Below are 19,541 nucleotides of genomic sequence, written 5' to 3' on the forward strand. Positions count from 1 at the left end.
AATAGCATACAGCGTCTGTAATTTACTTGGCTTCACTCCATTTGGCTTAGGGATGGGTTCATGGGAATGCTCTCCTCTGGGACAGCGGGAGAATCCTGCACTGACCTTAGACCGTGGGCCTACTGTGCACAGGCACCGCTCGGGTATGAAGTTGGCTTAGACACCGGGATGCGCTGGAAGCTACAGCTTTTCCCGGTAAAGTAAAAGGCCTGCTCACCAGCAACCTCCCCTTTACCAGCAGGATCACCATGGTATCTCCATGTGGACTTCATTTTTTTGGCCAAAAGAAGGCAAGGAAGAAGGTGAAGGAGAGTTTGATGGTCATGCCACCTTCCTTCCTTCACCAAGAATCTCTTTAAATAACTCTCAAACTATTTTGGCTATTGAGAAAGCCACAAACGTGGACAGTGCAAGACAGGGAGGCTGGAGTACTTGAGACTGTACCATTCCTTTGTTCAATAAATATTTACAGAGTACCTAAAACCGACCAGATTCTTTGCTTGGTACTGACACTACGTTGCACACGAAAGACAGACACAAACAAATGGGTAAGGGACAGAGTGGCAGAGCCTGGTATTTCAGACATGGTGGTCAGTGAAGGCTTCTTTAAGGAGGTTACATTTAAGCAGAGATGGAATTAACTCAGCTGAGCACTCCAGGCCGAGGAAAGCGCAGAGTGCAAAAGCCCCGAAGTGGACGTGTGCTTCCCGTTCTGTGGACAGCAAGACAAGCACTCCGCTAAATGGGAGAATCATACAGACTGAGGCTGGAGAGGAGGCTGCAGGCCAGGACACGTACGGCTAGTCGGGCATTTTGGATTTTGTTCTACATGTCACAGGAAGCCACTGGAAAGCTTCGAGCAGGGAAGTAACAGGGTCAAGGGTCTTGTGAAAGGATCACTGACAGCTGGGTGGAGAACGGCCGCAGCAAAGCGTATCAGTCAGGATCCAGCCGTGAAAAGAGAACCCACCCCAGTTACTGCAGGCGGAGGGGATCTGAAGAGTTAAGAGAGGCCAGAAGGACGCATGCGGTGACACCACAGATGAGAAGCTGCTGAAAACTCCCCTGGCTGGAAGGAACCCAGGGGAGCTGCACCAGCACCGGTGCCGGTGCCGCCTGGAGATGCTGTCACTGTCACCCTGTATCTCCTAGAGAGGGGCCACCTTGACCAAGGAAGGAATCATCCCAGCTCCTCTTCCACTACAGAAACACCCAGCAGCTGCCACAGTGCTGAGCCCAGAAGCAGAAAGCTGCTCTCCTCCTCCACCTTCTGATTCCTGCTCACGCCTCCTGCTAGTGGAACTCACTGGAAGCCAGCCGGCAGGAGAACCCGGGAAAATCGTTCACACACTCTGGGTGTCTGAACACCCAGAGGGCAAGTGGAGGACTGAGAAACGACAGATAAATAACCTTCACCGAGTGCACAGTAGAAGCAGGACACCCAGTAGGATGCTACATAAAGTGCTGGTGAAAATGATTATGGCTTGAACTAGGGCAAAGGTGGTTGAATTCAACCACTGGTATTTCTTTTATGGTATTTTTTTTCTTCAACCACTGGTATTTTTTTTAATTAATAGTATGTATTTTATTCTATAAAGAAAGAAACTATGTTCCAATGTGAGTTACTCTGATACGATAATTTTCATAGATTTTTTTCCACGTCCATAACAAATATAATAGAGAAAACTCAAACAACCTCAGCAACTATGACATATTTCTCCTTCTATGACCAGTGTTGTAAAAATAGTCTCCAAAACTTTCTGAGAGTTTGTAACCATCCTGTTAAAATGACATACTATTATTTCTTTTAATTGACAAATACATACACGACCAGTTGTCCTTCAACTGGAAAACCACTGGTATTTTTATTATGTTTTGAAACTAGGACCAAAGAGAAGAGTCAGAATGATCCTAAGGACTTTGGCCTGAGTACATGGGATGAAGGATGGTACCACTTACTGAGACTGAGAACACCGGTGGAGGCGTGCATTGTATTTGTCTCGTGGATGAAGAGAAACCAACAGTTCTACATACAGCTACCTTTAAGATGCCTATTATGGATCTCAGTATGAGGCGGATAGAGTTGAACATACCGGCTGGAGTTCAGAGGAAAGGGTGGGACCAGATGGGATTTAAAATCTTCTCTGACCACCATGCACGGGATTAGACGAGGTTGTCACTGTGGAAAGAGAAGAGGTCCAAGGACTGAGCCCTCGGGCACCTGAACACGTCAGGAGGCCTGGAAGGGGAGAAAGGTCCAGCAAGGAAAAACCCAGAGGACTTGGTCAGAGAGGGAAAAGGAAAACCAGAAGAATACAGGGTGATGGCGAACAAGCAAACACACTGTCTCTCCAGAAGATGGCAATGACTGCTGAGTGTGGAGGCCAAGTAATCAATAAACAACTTACCATAAGACTAAAAGGGTTTTTTTTTTCTGGCCAAACTGAGGACTGTAGCCCAGGAGTGCAGTCTCCACCAAGGAGAAAAGCGCTCTGGCGAAGCATGGTTTTCAACACAGTTTTATATCTTATCAGGACAAAGAACACACATCAAACAGGACGACACGATACATTCCTTCAAGGTTTCAAAAGAGAGAGCGAGCCAGCACGACCCTGGCGTCTGGGAGGGAAGCTCACCTTCGAGGGAGCGTCAGCATCGGCGTCCCAGGAAGGGGACAGACGTCCCCACCTTCAAAGCGGAGTCCTTCACTTCTGGATAACGCATTCTTTCCCTGAGTGGTGAAAGCAGATGCACGAGATAAACAACCACGTGACAAGCTGATAAAGCCCAAGTCAAATCAGGTACAAGCCAGAAGGACTTCCTGCAATCTCCGCAGGTGCAGAGGAGAGCGAGGCGAGAACCCAGCTGCCGCGGGCATTGTAACATGGGCGCAGGAGGGGGGTCCGAGCTAGCTGCCCCTCTAGGGAGGGAGGGGGCAGGGACCTGGGGGGGGTCCCGGAGAGCGGCTGGTAAAGGGTAAAGGAGGGCGTGGGGGCGGGGCTGCTGAGGGGCACGCACCTGGGCGCCGAGTCCCCGCGGCTCCGACCTGGAAGGGAGCGGGCCGGGCGGGCCGAGGGGCGCCGCGGCGGAAGGGCGACGCCTCCTGAGCCGCTGGGCGCGGGGCCCGGTCGGCGGGGTCGTGACCGCGGGCCCCGACCCCAGCCCGGTCCAGCCCAGCCTCCCGCCCCGCCGTCCTCACCCACTCGCCTGCCGACTCCTGGGGGCGGGGCCCGCGCGGCGTCCGGCCTGCGGAGGTCACGTGGGCCACGCCGGCCAATCGGCGCGCGGCTCGGGGTCGACCCGGGCTCGCAGGGCGGTGGCCGGGCAGTTAGCGGCAGCTGAGCGAGCGCGCTGGCGGGACGGAGGTGCGGCCGGGGTCGCTGGGCCCGGGGACGGGGGGGCGGGGATGGAGAGGCACCGCCCGGCGGCCCCGCGTCCGGCCCGCTCACCCCCCACGGCGCCCGATCTCCTCTGTCCCCGCAGGATTGGCCATGGAGCGCGAGGTCCAGCGGGTTCGCGCGGCGTTCGGGTCCGGCCGCTCGCGCCCCCTGACGTTCCGGCGGCGGCAGCTCGAGGCCCTGCGCGCGATGGTGCAGGAGCGCGAGAGGGACATCCTGGCGGCCATCGCCGCCGACCTGAGCAAGGTGCGCCCCCGGGACCTGCGCTGCACGGCCTGCCCCTTTTCCGCGGGCAGCTGTGGCCCTTTCCCTTCCCCTGGATTTGGGTCATTTCGTCCGCTTCGTGTATTGCAGGCCTCTTCCTCCGAGTCGGGTTCTTGTCTTAACTTTGCGGTTTCTTATGCAGACACAGGGTTTTGCTTGTCGTCGTTGCGCTCAGATTTCCCTCGATGATGTTAGGTGTCAGATCTGTGCACCCGCGAGTCACCCGGGGACCTTGTTACGATGCAAACGATGCTTCACTGGGTCTGGAGGGAGGGGGTCTGAGAGCCCGAGTTTTTGTAAGAAGCTCCCAGGTGATGTACCAAGCTGCCCTGTTTTGGAACCACGCTTTGAGTAGCAAGGTCTTGGGGGAGTGTTTCGGGTTTAAAAATAGTCCCCTACGTTTTATAACACTGTTGTTACCATTTTGTTTTTAATTTTTCTCTTCATTTTAGGGGTAACAAGGCCTTGCTCTGGCTTTGCCGGGCTCCTTCGGCCCCTCCCCCTGGAAGATTATTTTGAGGGGTAGTACATCAGTTACATTGTTACATCAGTAGTAACAACAGGAACTCTAAAACTTCCTGTGTAGCACTTCTGGTGGAGAGGAGCTGATGACAAATAGTCAAGGTGGATTTAAGTAAGGTACCAAAAAAGTCTGATTCGTTCACTCTACAAGCATTTCTGAGGGTGTACATAGGATTACTAAAGAAGTACAATAAATTCCTTGCCCTTGAGGGCTTTAAGTTTCTTTGGGAAACAAAGCAGGCAGAGATAAAGTGGGACTATAGTTTTAAGCCAGCGTATTAAAGCTGAAATGTTGATATAGGGGAAAGCATAATGACTATGGTTTATAAAGTGTGATCAAGGCACACCATTATTAATTAGGGAAGTCTTCGTGAAAGAGTTAACGTTTAAGCCTGACTTTAAATGGCTTGGATCAGTAAAGAAGGATTTAAAGGGATTGAATATATTAAGAAGGGAATTAGCAAGTCCTTACTGTGGGCTTGGAGGACACACAGGAATCTGCATGGCAAACCAGCTAGTCTGACAGGTGTGCCTGTCCTGATGCTTTTTTTTTTTTTTTGCCTTGCCCGTACGGCTTAGTTCCCTGACCAGGGATCAAACCCGTGTCCCCTGCAGTGGAAGCACAGAGCCCTAACTACTGGACTGTCAGGGAATTCCCTGGCCCGATGCTTCTGACATTCAGGGCCAAGTGTGTCCTACCCACAAAGGTTAACTGTGACCCTCTTGTAACAGAGTGAATTCAACGCATACAGTCAAGAAGTCATCACCGTGCTTGGGGAAATTGATCTCGTGCTGGAGAAGCTTCCTGAATGGGCTGCTGCTAAACCAGCTCAGAAGAACCTGCTCACCATGCTGGACGAGGCCTACGTCCAGCCAGAGCCCCTGGGAGTCGTGCTGATTATCGGAGCTTGGAACTACCCCTTTGTCCTCACCATCCAGCCTCTGATAGGAGCCATCGCTGCAGGTCTGGTGTCAGCTTCCGTCTTTATGCTGTCTTTGAGAGGCGTGTTCTCTGAAACTGGTTGTACATTAAGGGTAGTGGTTAGTGAAATGCATTTGCTGTGGTGGCTTGTCTTGGTTTATACCAGCAGTGCATTGAGAATTCATAAACGTTATTATTACTTGTTCGGTGGGCTCCAGAGATTTGTGGGGTGACTGCTTTTTGGAGCCCCGGAGAATGAACCTGTGAGGGTGCAGAGGCATGCGCGAGTCCACAGGCCCGGGTTTGGAGTCAGACGTCCATATCGTCGTGTGGTTTCAGTCGCCACCTCTGGCTTTGGATGAACCAGTTGATTCTGTCTGACTCCTTTCTTCATTCAAATAAGGGCTCTGGGAGTAATGCTCGCTTGGGTCTACAGCAAATGCCAGGGGATTCATTTCCCAGTTAACCAGGATGCAGACCAACAGCTTTATGTTGGCAAAGCTTGTTTGTGCAATAATCCCAGGGCAAAAGGAAAATGCAAGGGTGGGAGTGAGAACAGTGAGAGAAGGCCGGAGGCCTGGGGGAGCCTGGCTGGGGCCTCTCGTCAAGGACCTACGTGGTGAGCACTGAGGAGTTAGCCTTTGGGAAAGAGGCAGTGGGACAAACACTCACGCTTGTGGTTAGGAAGGCAGAACGCAGAGCCAGAAATAACCAGAGGAATGAACCCTTAGCCTGTGCTCCCCACAGGAGCCCCGTCTCGTGGATGTTAGAGTCACTCAAGTACTAGACAACGCTGTCCTGCTTTTTGCTTTGTTTAGGAAATGCTGTGATTATCAAGCCTTCTGAAATAAGTGAAAATACAGCCAAGGTCTTGGCTAAGCTCCTCCCTCAGTACTTAGACCAGGTAAGAGGGCCTTGCCCCCTCTCTGGCATGTCTGTCTGTCTGGCACATCTGTCTGTCGTGGGGAACCCACTCTGCTCCTCGTGCTGGCTTGCGTCATGGGTGGTCAGGCCTCCACACTCATTTTCCCTCAGCCTCCCACGTCTGGCTTAACAAGAGAAGTTAAGTTCCAAAACACTGTGGAATAGTTCAGCTATTGTAGTTACACAGTTTGGTCAGGCCCGTGGCTTTATCGGCACCCCTGCTATTAACAAAGCCACTGCTGCCATTTGGCATTTCGAATTAACCTTTGATCTGACATGATTTCAGGTGTATCCATTTAGTGAGTTATTTAATGAGGGACTGGTACCGGGCTGGTTACGTGAGCACACGTCTACATTTAAACGGGCATGTTTGTGGCCTGAAAACTACAGGAAGAAAAAGGCCTCCTGACCCAGAGTGTGGACCCTCACTCAGGTTACAGTACTGGCATTTAAGAGTATCGGAAGCTGGGACTTCCCTGGCGGTCCAGTGGTTAAGGCTCTTCGCCTTCCAATGCAGGGGCGGAGGTTCGGGTCCGATCCCTGGTCGGGGAGCTGGGATCCCGCGTGCCTCGCGGTCAAAAAACCAAAACAAAAAACAGAAGCAATATTATAACAAATTCAACACAGACTTTGTAAATGGTCCACATCAAAAAAAAAAATCTTTAAAAAGAAGAGTATGGGAAGCTGTGGAGAAAAGACGATCTCTGAAGCAGAGGTCTGGTGCCCCCGTGGAGGAGACTGTGACGCCACGTGAACTGGGGCCGTTAGCTCTGCGTGGAGGAGTCCTCCGTGCGCGCCCGGGAGACGCAGCTCTGCAGCATCACACGTGGAGTCGGCCGCGTTTTCTGACAGCAGCCTACAGGCCAACTCCGGCCCTTGGAGGAGCCGTGCTCCCCGTGTTGGCTCATTCCCTGCCACGGCGGCCACGGCGGCCACGGAGCAGTGTTGTCCCAGGGCCTGGGGTACCCAGTGCAGAAGGGCGGTGAAGGCAGGGTGGTGGGGCAGACGCTTCACTGTCTCCCTCTGCCCGGACGGGGGTCGTCATTCCGGCCCTGCCTCACTCGGCTTGTTGGGGACCAACCACACAGGCTCTGTGGATTCAGGAGGAGGCAAGCTAAAGCTTGCAACACCTGTCGGGCCGTTGAGCTGTGAGTAGAGATGGAGGGGCAACGCGAGGTCCACCAGCCGGCTCGTGCTTGGTGTCCCACCGCTGCTCTTCACACCGTTACTACCCTCTCTCGTGCGACAGCTGCAGACGGTCGCCCGGTGCACACGAGGCTTCAGTGCAAAGCCCCGTGACGTCCCCCCATCACAAGAGGAGGCTGAGGCTCGGAGGCATCGGGCGGCCGCCAGCGGGCACACGAGCTAGTGGATGATGGGGCACAGGGGCACCCGGACCTGCCCCTGGAAACGCTCCCCTGCCGGCCATTGCACACATTCGGGCAGCAGTCACTCGGTTTCCCCCACGGCCTGAGCCCCACGCTGAGCCGAGTGCAGAGAGGACGTCCGGGTGGACGCACCTGGGGCCTGCCCTGTGGTCACCGACAGCGGCCACGTTCCCACAGCCCTCCCCTCGCCCAGCCCCCGTCTTGTGGTTTCCCGGGGCCAGTCTCCACCTTTTCCTGGTTTCACTGAATGTTATGTGTTTACATCAGACGATAGGATTCCTTCGGTGATGCAAGTGTTTTTCCTTCTTGAAGGACCTGTACGCGGTTGTTAATGGCGGCATTGAGGAAACCACGGAGCTTCTGAAGCAGCGATTTGACCATATTCTCTATACGGGAAACACCACTGTTGGAAAAGTTGTCATGGAAGCCGCCGCCAAGCATCTGACCCCGGTGACCCTTGAACTGGGAGGGAAGAGTCCGTGTTACGTTGACAAAGACTGTGACCTGGACGTCGCCTGCAGGTGAGACTGGTTATCTGGACTCCCCCGGCAGGCTGGCACGCCCTCTGTGCCTCCTCGCTGGGCATTGCTGGTCCATGTCCTCACAGGGACCAGGACTCTTTCACAAACCACGCCTTGGTGCCACAACCGGAGGAGATGAACACGAGGTTGTGACATCACACGGTGGCCCTCAGGATGAGGAAAAGCTATTTCTGTTCTCTAGATAATAGACCTGGCGAGAAGTTTTACTGTTCTGATAGCTGATCCAGGAAGTAGATAATGCCAAGGATCCTGTGTGCCTAATAAAATCTTTAAATTTCCAAAGAAAGGGCATTATGCTGATCTCTTAACTGAGTTCCTTTATTGATAAAACCAATAATTCTCATCTTGTAACTGAGAATAATAGCATCTTGCATCTGAGAACTAGAAGATGCAAGGTTTCGGGTTGTCTCCGCTAAATCAGTTCAGCTAACAGGAAGTGCCCAAACCCACAGCTGACTGTGCTGGCATGGCGTGGCTCTCCCTCCCTTCAGACGAGGGGAGCGGGGGGCGTTGGCCGGGCTCCAGGTTGACTCTGTAAGTAGACGTCTACTTGCTGGAACAGGGGACCCCGGTTCGTGGGTTTCCGTCCCAGCCCGGGCGCAGCGTCCCAGATCAGGGAGGGCTTCTGGTCCTGCTGGTACCTGGCATCGTGCAGCAGGACGAAGCCACAGCAGGAGCCGTGGTGTCTGTGGAACCCCTGTCCTCCCAGATGTCCTCTTGGCCGGGGTGGGAGGAGGAGGAGGGTGTCAGGAGGCTGTTTTTCTCCTTTCCTGCCGCAGGCAGTGGCTTCCCTGCGTATAAAGTACTGTTTCTCATGAATTGGCATGAGGCTTTCCCTGCTTTGTAGAATATTCTACGCCAATTGAAAATGCGTTCTCAGTTCCAACCAACTGATTTAGAGATGAGTTTTCAAAACTTTTTTTTTAAATCAAGATTACCAAATACGTTTATGTACTAGTAATCTTGACAGCTAGCTGAAAAACATTCAGACAGCGCCGAAGTGTGTGAGAGGTGCGTGGGGACTGAACTCTGGCTGCTGGTGCTTTTCCCAGACGCATCACCTGGGGCAAGTACATGAACTGCGGCCAGACCTGCATCGCCCCCGACTACGTGCTCTGCGAGCCGTCCCTCCAGGACCTGATCGTGCAGAAGGTGAAGGAGGCTGTGAAGGTTCGTGTTTCCCACCTCTGGGTCCACAGGTCTCATTGGGATACGGAGTGAAATCAGCTGTTTGCAGGGGGCATCGCCCCCCAGCCCAGGAGCATTCCAGGAGCACGTGACTGAACTAATTTCCTGGCTAATGAAAAGTGCTCTCGTAGAACGTGGTAGCAGGGTGAGATTGGTGCTACACACGCTGACACTGTCTAGTCGATCTGTTGATGGCACAACTGGTTAGGTGTAGAACGGGCCTTAAAGAAAAAAGCTCAGTAGCTCTAGTGTGGTTTGGGGAGAACGTTGCGAGGCCCGGTGTGGCCAAGGCCCTCTCGCCGCGGCTGTGGCGGTCAAGGTTCTCGGTTCTCGGCTGTGCCGGCGGTTTAGAGGCCAGCAGTTTCGAGGAGCGTGCACTCTTGACGCGGCCATCAGTCTTTGAGGGCGTTTCCAATGGCGATCTCTAGCGAGGGGACCAAGGAAGGCTACACGGTGGTGTCCTGAGCTGAGCCAGAAGGAACGTAGGACGGGAAGAAAGGAAGGGGTGAAGCTGTGACAGTTCGGCGGTGGGAGCCCCCTGGGTGGAGAAATTATTGAAACAACCGTTGTTCACTCGCCGGGTGCTGACCGAGCCCCGAAAGGAAGGCTCCGGAACACCCAGGAGTGACGTAGGTGAGCAGCAAGGTGACGTGGAAGTTGGACGTTAGTGGCGGGACCGCGATGGGGCCGGACAAGGAGAGCGTGAAAGGGGAGCTTGGCCCGACGCTGGGAAGACACTGGGGTTGCAGGGGACGTGCTCGGGTGAGTGTGGTGAGGAACTGGGATTCCAGGAGGCGTGTATTCTCTCGTCACCGTGGCTCTCCACTGAGGTTCACCAGGAGCCGTTTAAGGAAAGCTTCCATTCCTCCCCCTGCGAAGACTGTGGTTCAGCTGGGCTGGGTCTCCAGGTGATTCTGAGGTGTGGCCAGCACTGAAAACCACTCTTGTGGCTCCGGCGTTGGGGCCCGAGAACATGCATTGCAACAAGCCGCCCGGGAGCGTCCTACCGCCCGGGTTCGAGGCGGGTGCGGGGGCTGGCCCGTGCTCATTCCCGCTGGAGAGTAGATGGAGGGCTCCCGCGGGGCTGACTGCTCGGCTTCTGAGGCTCTCTTGCTCTGGTTGATTTGCCAGAACTGTGTTCTGATCTTTCGAGTGGTTTCACGGCTGTCTGTGACTGGTGGAAGTTCCAGTCCAGAGAAGACCTAACACGAGGAAATAGCGCAAAGCTCAGCAAACCCTTTCTGCAAAAGGGGAAAAACACACGCGATCACTGTTTCAGGCTTTGCAGGTCACAGGGCCTCTGCCACCACCACCCGGCTCCTCGCAGGACAAGCAGCCAGAGCTGATAGGCAAGCGCACGTGTGGCCCTGACACGGGGCGAGACCCCCCCTCTGTGTCCACCCCCAGAAGGGACCCATGCCAACCCCCGAAACCGTGGAAAATGGGAGACTTGTGTGCGTGCTTTAACTTCTGTCCTTGACCTGCCAAAGAGCTTAGTCTTAACTACTGTTAAAGGACTTGGGGGCTGGGGGGTTGGATTCTGTGAGGATTCAAAACCAGATTTGGGGCCATGGTGAATTTTATAATTATTAAAGAAATTAAAATATGGGTCTTTGGTGACAACTAGATACTACTGTTTTAAACAGGAATTTTATGGAGAAAATATAAAAGAATCCCCCGACTATGAAAGGATCATCAATCTTCGTCATTTTAAGAGGATACGAAGTTTGCTTGAAGGACAAAAGATAGCTTTTGGTGGGGAGACCGATGAGGCCACACGCTACATAGGTAATGGAGACTCATCTCGTCCTGTAGGGAGGGGCAACTTAACAGTTTTTATTGACACTCTTTACCGACACTGAATAAACTATTAGGTATAGAGTGTTTAATAAGCTATTAAATACTGCTTTCTGGTATACTGCTTTGTTACAAGCGAGTTAAAAATGATTTTATATATGTATACGTTGAGTAACTCTATTTCGTTGTTTGTATTTACACACGTATTTTATCTAATTTTTTCTTCCTGGCAACCTTGAGAAGCAGAACCAGACTCTAATTATTTCCAGCTTATGGCTGGGAGAACAGCCCAGAGAAGGAAATAGCTCAGCCACAATTGCACAGCTAGCCGACAGCAGTACTGTTCCAGAAAGAATGTTTTCACCTATCATGCTTGACCTCGTTATTTACTTTCTTGTTGTGTTCTTTGTTTTTTGCCACGAGTATATATCACTTTTGAATTTTAAACACACTTATCTAAAATAACACCTAAGATGAGAGAAGAATCACGCATGGGGACTTCCCTGGTGGCGCAGTGGTTAAGAATCCTGCCAAGGCAGGGGACGCGGGTTCGAGCCCTGTTCCGGGAAGATCCCACATGCCGCGGAGCAACTAAGCCCATGCGCCACAACTACTGAGCCTGCGCTCTAGAGCCCGCGAGCCACAACTACTGAATCCTGCGCACCACAACTACTGAAGCCTGCGCGCCTAGAGTCCGTGCTCTGCAACAAGAGAAGCCACCGCCATGAGAAGCCCGCGCACCGCAACGAAGAGTAGCCCCCGCTCGCCGCAACTAGAGAAAGCCCGCGCACAGCAACGAAGACCCAACGCAGCCAAAAATAAATAAATAAATAAACTTATTAAAAAAAAAAAAAACACACATGAAGTTGGCGAAAAAGCTGCTCCGCAAATCTTTTTACCTGTCTCCTCTCATCATCACCAAAAACCCCAGCTTTTCAAAAGCAGAACTTAAAGGACTTAAACAGTACGGAGGAAAGTATGCTCTCGGCCTGTTAGTTCAGTGGCTCAGTAACACCCCCAGAGCCCCGGGGGTTCGTCTTTGGGTCCTGCCGGCCCAGCACGTTGACTGCCTGCCTCTACGCCCATCAGTGGTGAGAGGGAAGGTCGGCCGTGATTAGCTCAGACTGGTTAGGAGCTTCCCCCGACCTGGTCAGGGTCACCTCACCTAAGCGCGTGGCTCTGCAGAGGGGGATGGACACCTCTCTGGCCCAGGGAAGCCGCAGGCGGCGGATCTGAGGCAGTGGCTTCTGTACCCCCGGGCGTGCTGGAGAGAGCTGTCCTGTGCCATGCCTCCAGGACAACCTGGTCGTAACCGTGGGTGGAGGAGAGACCACGCTTGTTCCGTCAGGTGTCTTCTCCTGTAGTCGACCCTCCAGCCCGTCCGCAGGGTCTCCCCGAGCACTGCGGCTTGGGGACTTCTTGGTGTGGACACTGGACACCCCACAAAGCTCTTCAAGATCCGTGTCGTCCTCCTGTCTGTGTCTTTCCCCAGAGTGGATGGAACGCTGAGCTAAGGCTTAGGGAATCCCACCATTTCATTACGTTTTCTGAACCTGACGCAGTTGTAATCAAGATCAAAGAGATCACAGGCAGGAACGCACTTCAATTAAGAAGCTGTACTGGTTTGATCCAGCGAGGGGCCCTCTGTGCTCCCAGGAAGGCCTGTCCACAGAAAGACGTAGGAATGTGGTGCTGAACAGGGTTAAACATGCATAGGGTTTACTTAAGCCTGTATCTCCCCCTGGGTTTGCACAAGGATCCCTGATGCACACGCGTGGAGATGTAATATTTGCACGGTTCACCCACGTACTTGGGACTTGTCTCAGTAGATGACACCTGGGCGGGAGTGGGGAAGGGATGGGTGGGTGACCCAGTGAGCCAGACGTGAGGTGAGAGTTTGGCATTTCTGTCTTCTGCTTGAGCGTTTTCATTTTTCAGCCCCAACGATACTCACTGATGTGGATCCTGAAACCAAGGTGATGCAAGAAGAAATTTTTGGACCAATTCTTCCAATAGTGCCTGTGAAGAATGCCGATGAAGCCATACAATTCATAAATGAACGCGAAAAGCCCCTGGCTTTCTACGTGTTTTCTCGTAACACTAAGGTAAACTTCCCAGCATGCAGCTCGCTCTCAGGAGCCATGCTCCTTCTCTGCTGTAAAGCAAATGCTGATTATTTCTTGTGATGCCAGAGTCCCCCAGTCCTGGGTAATGAGGCCCTGCGGTTATCACTGTGACCCTTCCCTTACTCCCCGGGGTCAGAGCTGAGTCTTCGGGGCGAGTGTCACAAGCCTGGTGACTCACAGACACCTGCCACGTCACTGGGAGACGTCTGAGCGCCAGCATCAGAAGCGCGTCTGCTGCTGACCCGTAGGGCGTCCTGTGGTAGAGCCCCGGCTCTCACCCACACGGCGTCCGCGGCCCGCAGGGCAGTGTCTCTGGCGCTGCTGAGGGAGGTGTTTGGGAAGCCTCGGACTTGGCTTTCTCCAGCCACGTGGCTTTGTGGTTGGAGTGGTGTTGCCGTCCCAGCCGGGCCGGCAGATCACACGCCACCCCAGGCCCAGCAGCCCCGCTGCCGCCCTGCACGCAGCCCATCCGTATGCGCCTCGAGGTGACCAGCCGCTGCTAAGGGACAGTGGCCTCAAGGTGGGCCAGTAGGCCAGGAGCCTCTGAAAAAAGGGGAAAACTCGGAAGGGAGGGTGCAGCCAGCTGAGGTCGAGGAGCTCCCACAGCAGGTGTTTTCTGCAGAGCCTCTGCCGGGGCCACGCAGGGAGTCTCGAGGCAGCTTCTAGAGCTGGCGGTGCTGGCGGTGCTGGCGCGGTACCGATCTCTACAGACCGTCCAGGGAGACCGGACGTGCGGGGCTCGGCTAGGAACGGGTTAGTGGCACACAGCGGTCTGACGGTTGAAATGACCACAGGCAGTGGTGGACGGGGTGGAAGCCGCGGTCTGCGGCCCAGGCGCAGGGCGGCGGGTCAGGCTCGGTCCCACGGTCAGCAGTGACCTTTGCTACAGAGGACTTGGTGGGCCAGCAGCCAGGGGAGGCGACATTTACCAGTCAAGTGTCATCGTGCCCATTCAGGTCCTGGGCCAACCAGCGATTTCCTTCAAAAACAGGATGCTACCTCTGAAATCTTAAATGTTTTTTACATTTCATAGAAACGGAATGATACCTGTTAATCACATGCTATCCTTTAAAGCAAAGGTAGAGAAATATTAACAATTTTTAAAACCTGGAATATAGCCTGAACCATCCCTGGTAAGGAAGGCCCTGGCCGTGGTCCCGGGGGTCCAGCACTGGGGTGTGCCCGGGCGTGGGGGCCCAAGTCTTCAGGCCGTCCGGGTCTCGCTCACTGCCCCCAGCCTCGAGGGGCGGCTGACCCGGCGCCTCTGTTCCTTCTCGCCCTCAGCTCATCAAGCGGATGATCGACAGGACGTCCAGCGGGGGCGTCACGGGCAACGACGTCATCATGCACTTCATGCTCAGCTCCCTGCCCTTCGGAGGCGTGGGTGAGGCCCCCCCACCCCGGTCAATGCCCCCGCAAGCCGCTGCCTGGGGTCCGCCTCTCCATCCCCAGTCTGTAATGACTGTTCCTTGCGTTGCTTCACTGGTTTATGGATCTTCTCCCAGATTCAGGGCATTTCTTGGGCCAAAAATCAGGTCTCAGTTGAACTGATAAATGCCCTCTGTCCTTTATCGAACGAGGTAGCACATGACAGGCTCACAGCGCCAGGAGCAGACAGCAGCCAAGTGCTTGAACGTCCCTTTGCTTTTTTGGGATAAAGAGGCAAAACCAAACAAAACACTATAGAAAGTTACAAGGGAAAATGTAGTAACCTCTGAGGCATAAACACTGTTAATATTTTGGCTTGTCGTTTAGATTTTTTTCCTTAAAATGCATGTCTCTTGATACACATCACAGAGTCTCCCTGCAGCTTCAGCTGTCGCCTAAGTGATGCCCCAGCGGCCCGGCCCCAGTAAGCTGCGTGCCGGGTGCCTTGTGCCACACGCGTGTCTGCCCGGCTCACGTGACCTAGCAGAGACGGGAGCGCGGTCCCGGAGCACAGGTCTGAGAGGCCTGTTACCGCCCAGCCGCGTGACCCCGCTGTCCTGGCCTTGGTCACCTTCCAGGAGCCTGAGGGAGCAGTGGCTCAGCCACGTGCGACGGTGGGAACGGGCACACACGGCTCTCGGAGCGGGCCGCTTGGAGTCCCGCTCGGGCCCTGCCCAGCCCCCTCTCCCTCTCCGGAGGTGGGGTCCGGTGACAATGAGCTTGGTCCCTGGCATAGTGACAGCCAGCACCCCGGGAGCTGCCGGTCTCTGCCCTGCTCTTGGAGAGTGTCCTGTGCCAGGGCTCCGCCGTGCAGGGGGCGCCGGGAGGACGTCCTGGAACGAGCCACGTGCGCTGGTGGAGGGGTGCAGCCGGGGCGCCGTGTGCACGGAAGGAGCGCCGTCACCCACAGCGGAGCCCATCTCGTCTGTTCCTTTATTTCAGGGTCCAGTGGGATGGGAGCGTATCACGGAAAACACAGTTTCGATACTTTTTCGCATCAACGTCCCTGTTTGTTAAAAAGCCTGAAGCGAGAAGGTGCAAACAAACTCCGGTATCCTCCCAACAGCCAGTCGAAGGTAGACTGGGCGAAACTGTTCCTCCTGAAACGGCTCAACAAAGGGAAACTCGGGCTCCTGCTGCTGACCCTGCTGGGCGTCGTGGTGGCGGCGCTCATGAAGGTGAGTCCCCGGCACTCGGGCGCCCGACGGCTCCAGGCGCACCTCTTGCGTCTCGGGAGCACCTCCGATCTTTAAATCAGCTCTCTCCTATTCACTTCCAGAGGCTAGGACTCTAAGGTCAGGGAGCTTCCGGCTGCCGGGCCCCCCTGCTTTTCTGGGCCTCCCTGGCTGCCTCTGTGCTCCGGCGGCAGGGACCGTCCAGCCCACAGGCCTCAGTCCCTACAGGGGGCGCGTGGCGGCCTCTGGCCTGAGTTTAAAGCCCCGTCGAGCCGCCTAGCCCTCTGATCTTCTTGCTGTTGGTGCCTCAGCGTCAGTTTGGTTCCTGGCTGTGCAGGAACCCGGCGTGTGTGGAGGTGGAGGAGAGCGTGCCGGGGACGGGGCTGGTGGGGAAGCAGCTGTGCTGGGGGAGCTGGCCTGTAGTGTTTCTCTCTGGCGACTGGCCGTTCCGGGCGTGGACTTGCTAAGAGACCCTCATGACAGCCAGCGTCCAAGGACGGTCCGTATCCTTGGGGCGAAGCCAGATTCAAGCATTTAATGGAAACAGCTGTGTTCCTATCTGTATTTTTGTTTAAATGTTGAAAGGGGGTCGGCTCACCTTATGGCGTCACAGCTTTGGTGGAACTGGAGATACCGGTCACGTCTGAGATCGCTTGGGTTTCCTCGGAAATACCAGGCTGTGCTGAGGAGAAAGGCCCTGTTGATTTTTCTGGCAGTTCACAGATTGTGCCGTCCTGTGAGCCAGGAACGCCAGAACCCAGCCCTGTCTGTTGAGAGGAGTTTGGGCTGTTTCTTTCCTTTCTGTGAAGTGGGCCAGCATGGGGAGTGTTCTCTTCCAGTCGTTTTGTTTTTCTACACTTGGAGGCTTAGGCGTTATCAGAAAAAGAATGTCTCCAGACATTCTGGACCTTGGCCTAAAGCGTCAGAGGGTGAAAACTTAACTTGGCCACAGGTTTTCAAGGGTGAGGTCGGCTTGCTGGACTCTCCAGATTAGAGGTCGTGGCTTAGCTGGGTCTGGGTGAAGCAGTCATTACTTCCAGAAAAGGATGGTCTCACGCACTCGGCTGTCCCAGAGGACGTGCCCGCTGACCCACTCATGGTCACCATCCTTTGTTTCAGAATTTGAGAATAATCTTATAAAAAGCTCCAAGTCACTATTTATTTTGGTTTTGAGTTGTTTCGTTTTTTTTTTTAAAGTTCGACTTGAGAATTCATGTAGCAGACTTAGTGAATCAAAACATATTGTGGGGTGTAGAACTTTCTGGTTTTTTTCTTCTGCTTCTTCCTGAGGTCGGAGGTGCGCTTGGGTCTCTGGTCACTATCTGCCTATCTTTTTTCCCGAGACGTGGGTCCCCAGCCTGACAGGCATCTTCTTGGTCGGGATGGAGTTTCTTAGCCTCATGAAAAATTTGGAGGTGCAGGCTGACTGTGCCCCGTATTCCCAGGAGGGCTCCCCCAGGTGCAATGCCCCGTGCCCCACAGGCTAGGGCAGGCCAGGTGGCCCGCCCAGAGTTCCCAAAAGGGTTTGGCAGACAAGCCTTTCTCTGGTAGGGTCTAGAGAAGCAGCAGTGTATAAAAACGTTTATTCAGCTGGGAACAAGAAAATATGGCTTTGATCCCGGGCTCTGGGATCGACTTAATTATGGCTTCGGCCGAGGCCTCTTCTGAGCCCACAGAGCGAGGGCATGGGCACCCGGAGGTCCAGGCCGCTTCCAGCCCCACCTCTCTGCTCTCCTTACTGGGAGCCGATGCGTTCGTTGTCCCCGTTGTTTTGGATTCCGCGTGAGATTGGGTAAAGATTTGGGGTTTTTTCCCTCTTTGCTGCTTCTCTACTCTTCTCTCTGTGCTTTTACCCGCTTCTTATCAAATCACCTTTTAAACAAATGACTTTGAGCCTAAATTGTCCATTTACTTGAGGAATCTACTGGTGGTAATTGCAAACATTTTTCTGAAATTGCTTTTTGCACTTAGTAGTTATTTTGTTACGTGCTTGGATATGATTTTAGTAATTCACTTTACTAGAATTAGAATGGATTTGGAACATTTTATAATGGGAAACTGAAAGCTGCAAAACTGTCAGTCTAAAGGGAACATGTCAGAACCTCAGAGTGGGGGAATTTTCTCTGTGCATTTTACACAAAGTAAAGTTCCAATAAAGCTTAACATAAGCTATGGAAAGCATTGAGGGGTTTGTAAAAGTTGAGGAAAATAAAAGGTTAAAATTGAACGATGTCATCGGGCCTTTGAAAATTAAATCCAACGTTTGAACTCTGAGGCTGTGGCCGTGCTTCTTTAAGCCTCCGTGGGTACTGACGAAATTCACTACTGCTCTGGAATTGGAGAAGCAAAATTGTTCACCAGTTTTGAGAGTTCATGTGGACAGTCAGCGCCCTCCTTAGCCAGGACGGGAAATGAGTGCTTTCACCTCCTGTCTCTGCCCTCGTCTACTTGACATTGGACAGAGTACCACCTCCAACACCGCCTGTCTTGTTGTTGTCGTTTTGGGGGGAGGGCATGACCTGTCATCCTCAGCCCAGCCACACTTAGACTCCTTAGGGATCTGTGGGCCTTGTTGACATGGTTCTTAGGACAGACGGCACGTGTCAGGGTCCCGATCCCGGGCCCATGTTCCAGGGCTGGTGGGGGCATTGTAAACCAGCGGGTAACCCGGATTCCTCTCTCCTCCCCCAGGCTGGATACTGCTGAAGAGTGATCCGTGCCGCCTCCTCATCCGCTCTCCTGAATTTATTCTTCTACCAAATAGTTAATGAACCAATAATTTTTAAATCCTACCAAAAATTGTAAGACAATATGCAAATGCACCATCACCGAACCTAAAAGTCATTGCCACTCACCATTAATAAAACTCGCTGTTTCAGCCAAAGCCCAGCGCTCTCTCGCCCAGTAGTGAGACACTCAGAGAACCCCCATCCCTAGAGCTCTGGGCTGGGGGAGGGGAGAGCGTGCTGGGGGGGGGAGAGCGTGCTGGGGGGGAGAGCATGCTGGGGAGGGGAGAGCGTGCTGGGGGAGGGGAGAGCGTGCTGGGGGGGAGAGCGTGCTGGGGGGGGAGAGCGTGCTGGGGGAGGGGAGAGCGTGCTGGGGGAGGGGAGAGCGTGCTGGGTGAACCTGAGTTCCCAGAACCTGCTCAGTGACTCTGCTGCTCACGGGACATGGGACACCCCGCCCCTACCACCTGGGGCATCACCCTGTGGCCTTCCAGAGCCCAGCCCCACCCAGGTTTCCAGGTCTCAGTCCAGAGAGCTGAGGCGAGGTCTCGCAGCCCCCTTGGGGTTCGAGGCACTAGAACTGGGGTGGGGGTGTCCCTGTCCCTCGTCTGTTGGGACTTGAAAGCCTGACCTCTGGGAGTCGGCCCTCCTTTCTCTTCTCTGTCCTGTCTCGTGCTTGGTTTGTGGGTCTGTGGGGCCGTCCACACATGGTTTTGTGACTGATGTCACTGACTCAGAGCATCTTGTAAATCCTAGGGCTTCCCGGAAGACAGTCGCCACTTTCATGCAAGTATCAGCTGTCATTCGTAGGGTGCAGGAGTTGTAGAGCTCTGCGTCTTACAAAACCCACCTGGCATTTTTTACTGCTGTCCTGAAAGTACTCATAACGATACTTATCCTCGCATAATAGGACCTTCAAGTTGCAAGTTAGTGGCTCTTCAGGGACAAATCTAAGTTTCTTATTTCTGTAGCACAAGGCAAGTAAATTTCCCTTTTTTGAACGTGAGAGAGATGCCTTTCTGAATAGATTGGGTCCACAGAACTTAACGTGGGGAACATTTCCTGTCCTGGACAGGAGGCCTTGGGCATTCACGGCTCTGCAGCCCTGAGAGCCTCGGGGGCTGGTGGAGGGGGGGCGTCT

The 19,541-nt window shown here is 53.9% G+C and overlaps 1 protein-coding gene across 3 annotated transcripts; it reads left to right on the forward strand.

Moving 5' to 3' along the window:
• Positions 1–2,829: 2,829 nt before the first annotated feature.
• On the forward strand, positions 2,830–18,596 carry ALDH3A2 (aldehyde dehydrogenase 3 family member A2). Of its 3 annotated transcripts, none has more exons than XM_061174606.1 (11): positions 2,830–2,853; positions 3,484–3,644; positions 4,917–5,148; positions 5,925–6,010; positions 7,731–7,939; positions 9,013–9,130; positions 10,795–10,936; positions 12,884–13,050; positions 14,356–14,455; positions 15,442–15,677; positions 18,366–18,596. In XM_061174606.1, exons 2-11 carry the CDS (start codon positions 3,492–3,494, stop codon positions 18,378–18,380), a joined length of 1,458 nt encoding a protein of 485 aa, XP_061030589.1. In that variant the 5' UTR covers positions 2,830–2,853; positions 3,484–3,491; the 3' UTR covers positions 18,381–18,596. The 3 variants fall into 3 exon arrangements, with proteins under 3 accessions (XP_061030589.1, XP_061030588.1, XP_061030587.1); XM_061174605.1 differs by having other exon boundaries at positions 2,849–2,879; XM_061174604.1 differs by lacking the exon at positions 2,830–2,853 and adding an exon at positions 3,290–3,365.
• Positions 18,597–19,541: the final 945 nt, after the last annotated feature.

This window comes from Eubalaena glacialis, chromosome 19 (assembly GCF_028564815.1).
Source record: "Eubalaena glacialis isolate mEubGla1 chromosome 19, mEubGla1.1.hap2.+ XY, whole genome shotgun sequence".
Lineage (NCBI taxonomy): Eukaryota > Metazoa > Chordata > Mammalia > Artiodactyla > Balaenidae > Eubalaena > Eubalaena glacialis.

Excerpts from the sequence above, each read along its gene's own strand:
- ALDH3A2 (XM_061174606.1), top strand. The coding sequence starts at position 3,492 with ATGGAGCGCGAGGTCCAGCGGGTTCGCGCGGCGTTCGGGTCCGGCCGC. Across the intron at positions 7,940-9,012 it reads GACCTGGACGTCGCCTGCAG|ACGCATCACCTGGGGCAAGT; the intron begins GTGAGACTGGTT and ends TGCTTTTCCCAG. Across the intron at positions 13,051-14,355 it reads TGTTTTCTCGTAACACTAAG|CTCATCAAGCGGATGATCGA; the intron begins GTAAACTTCCCA and ends TCTCGCCCTCAG.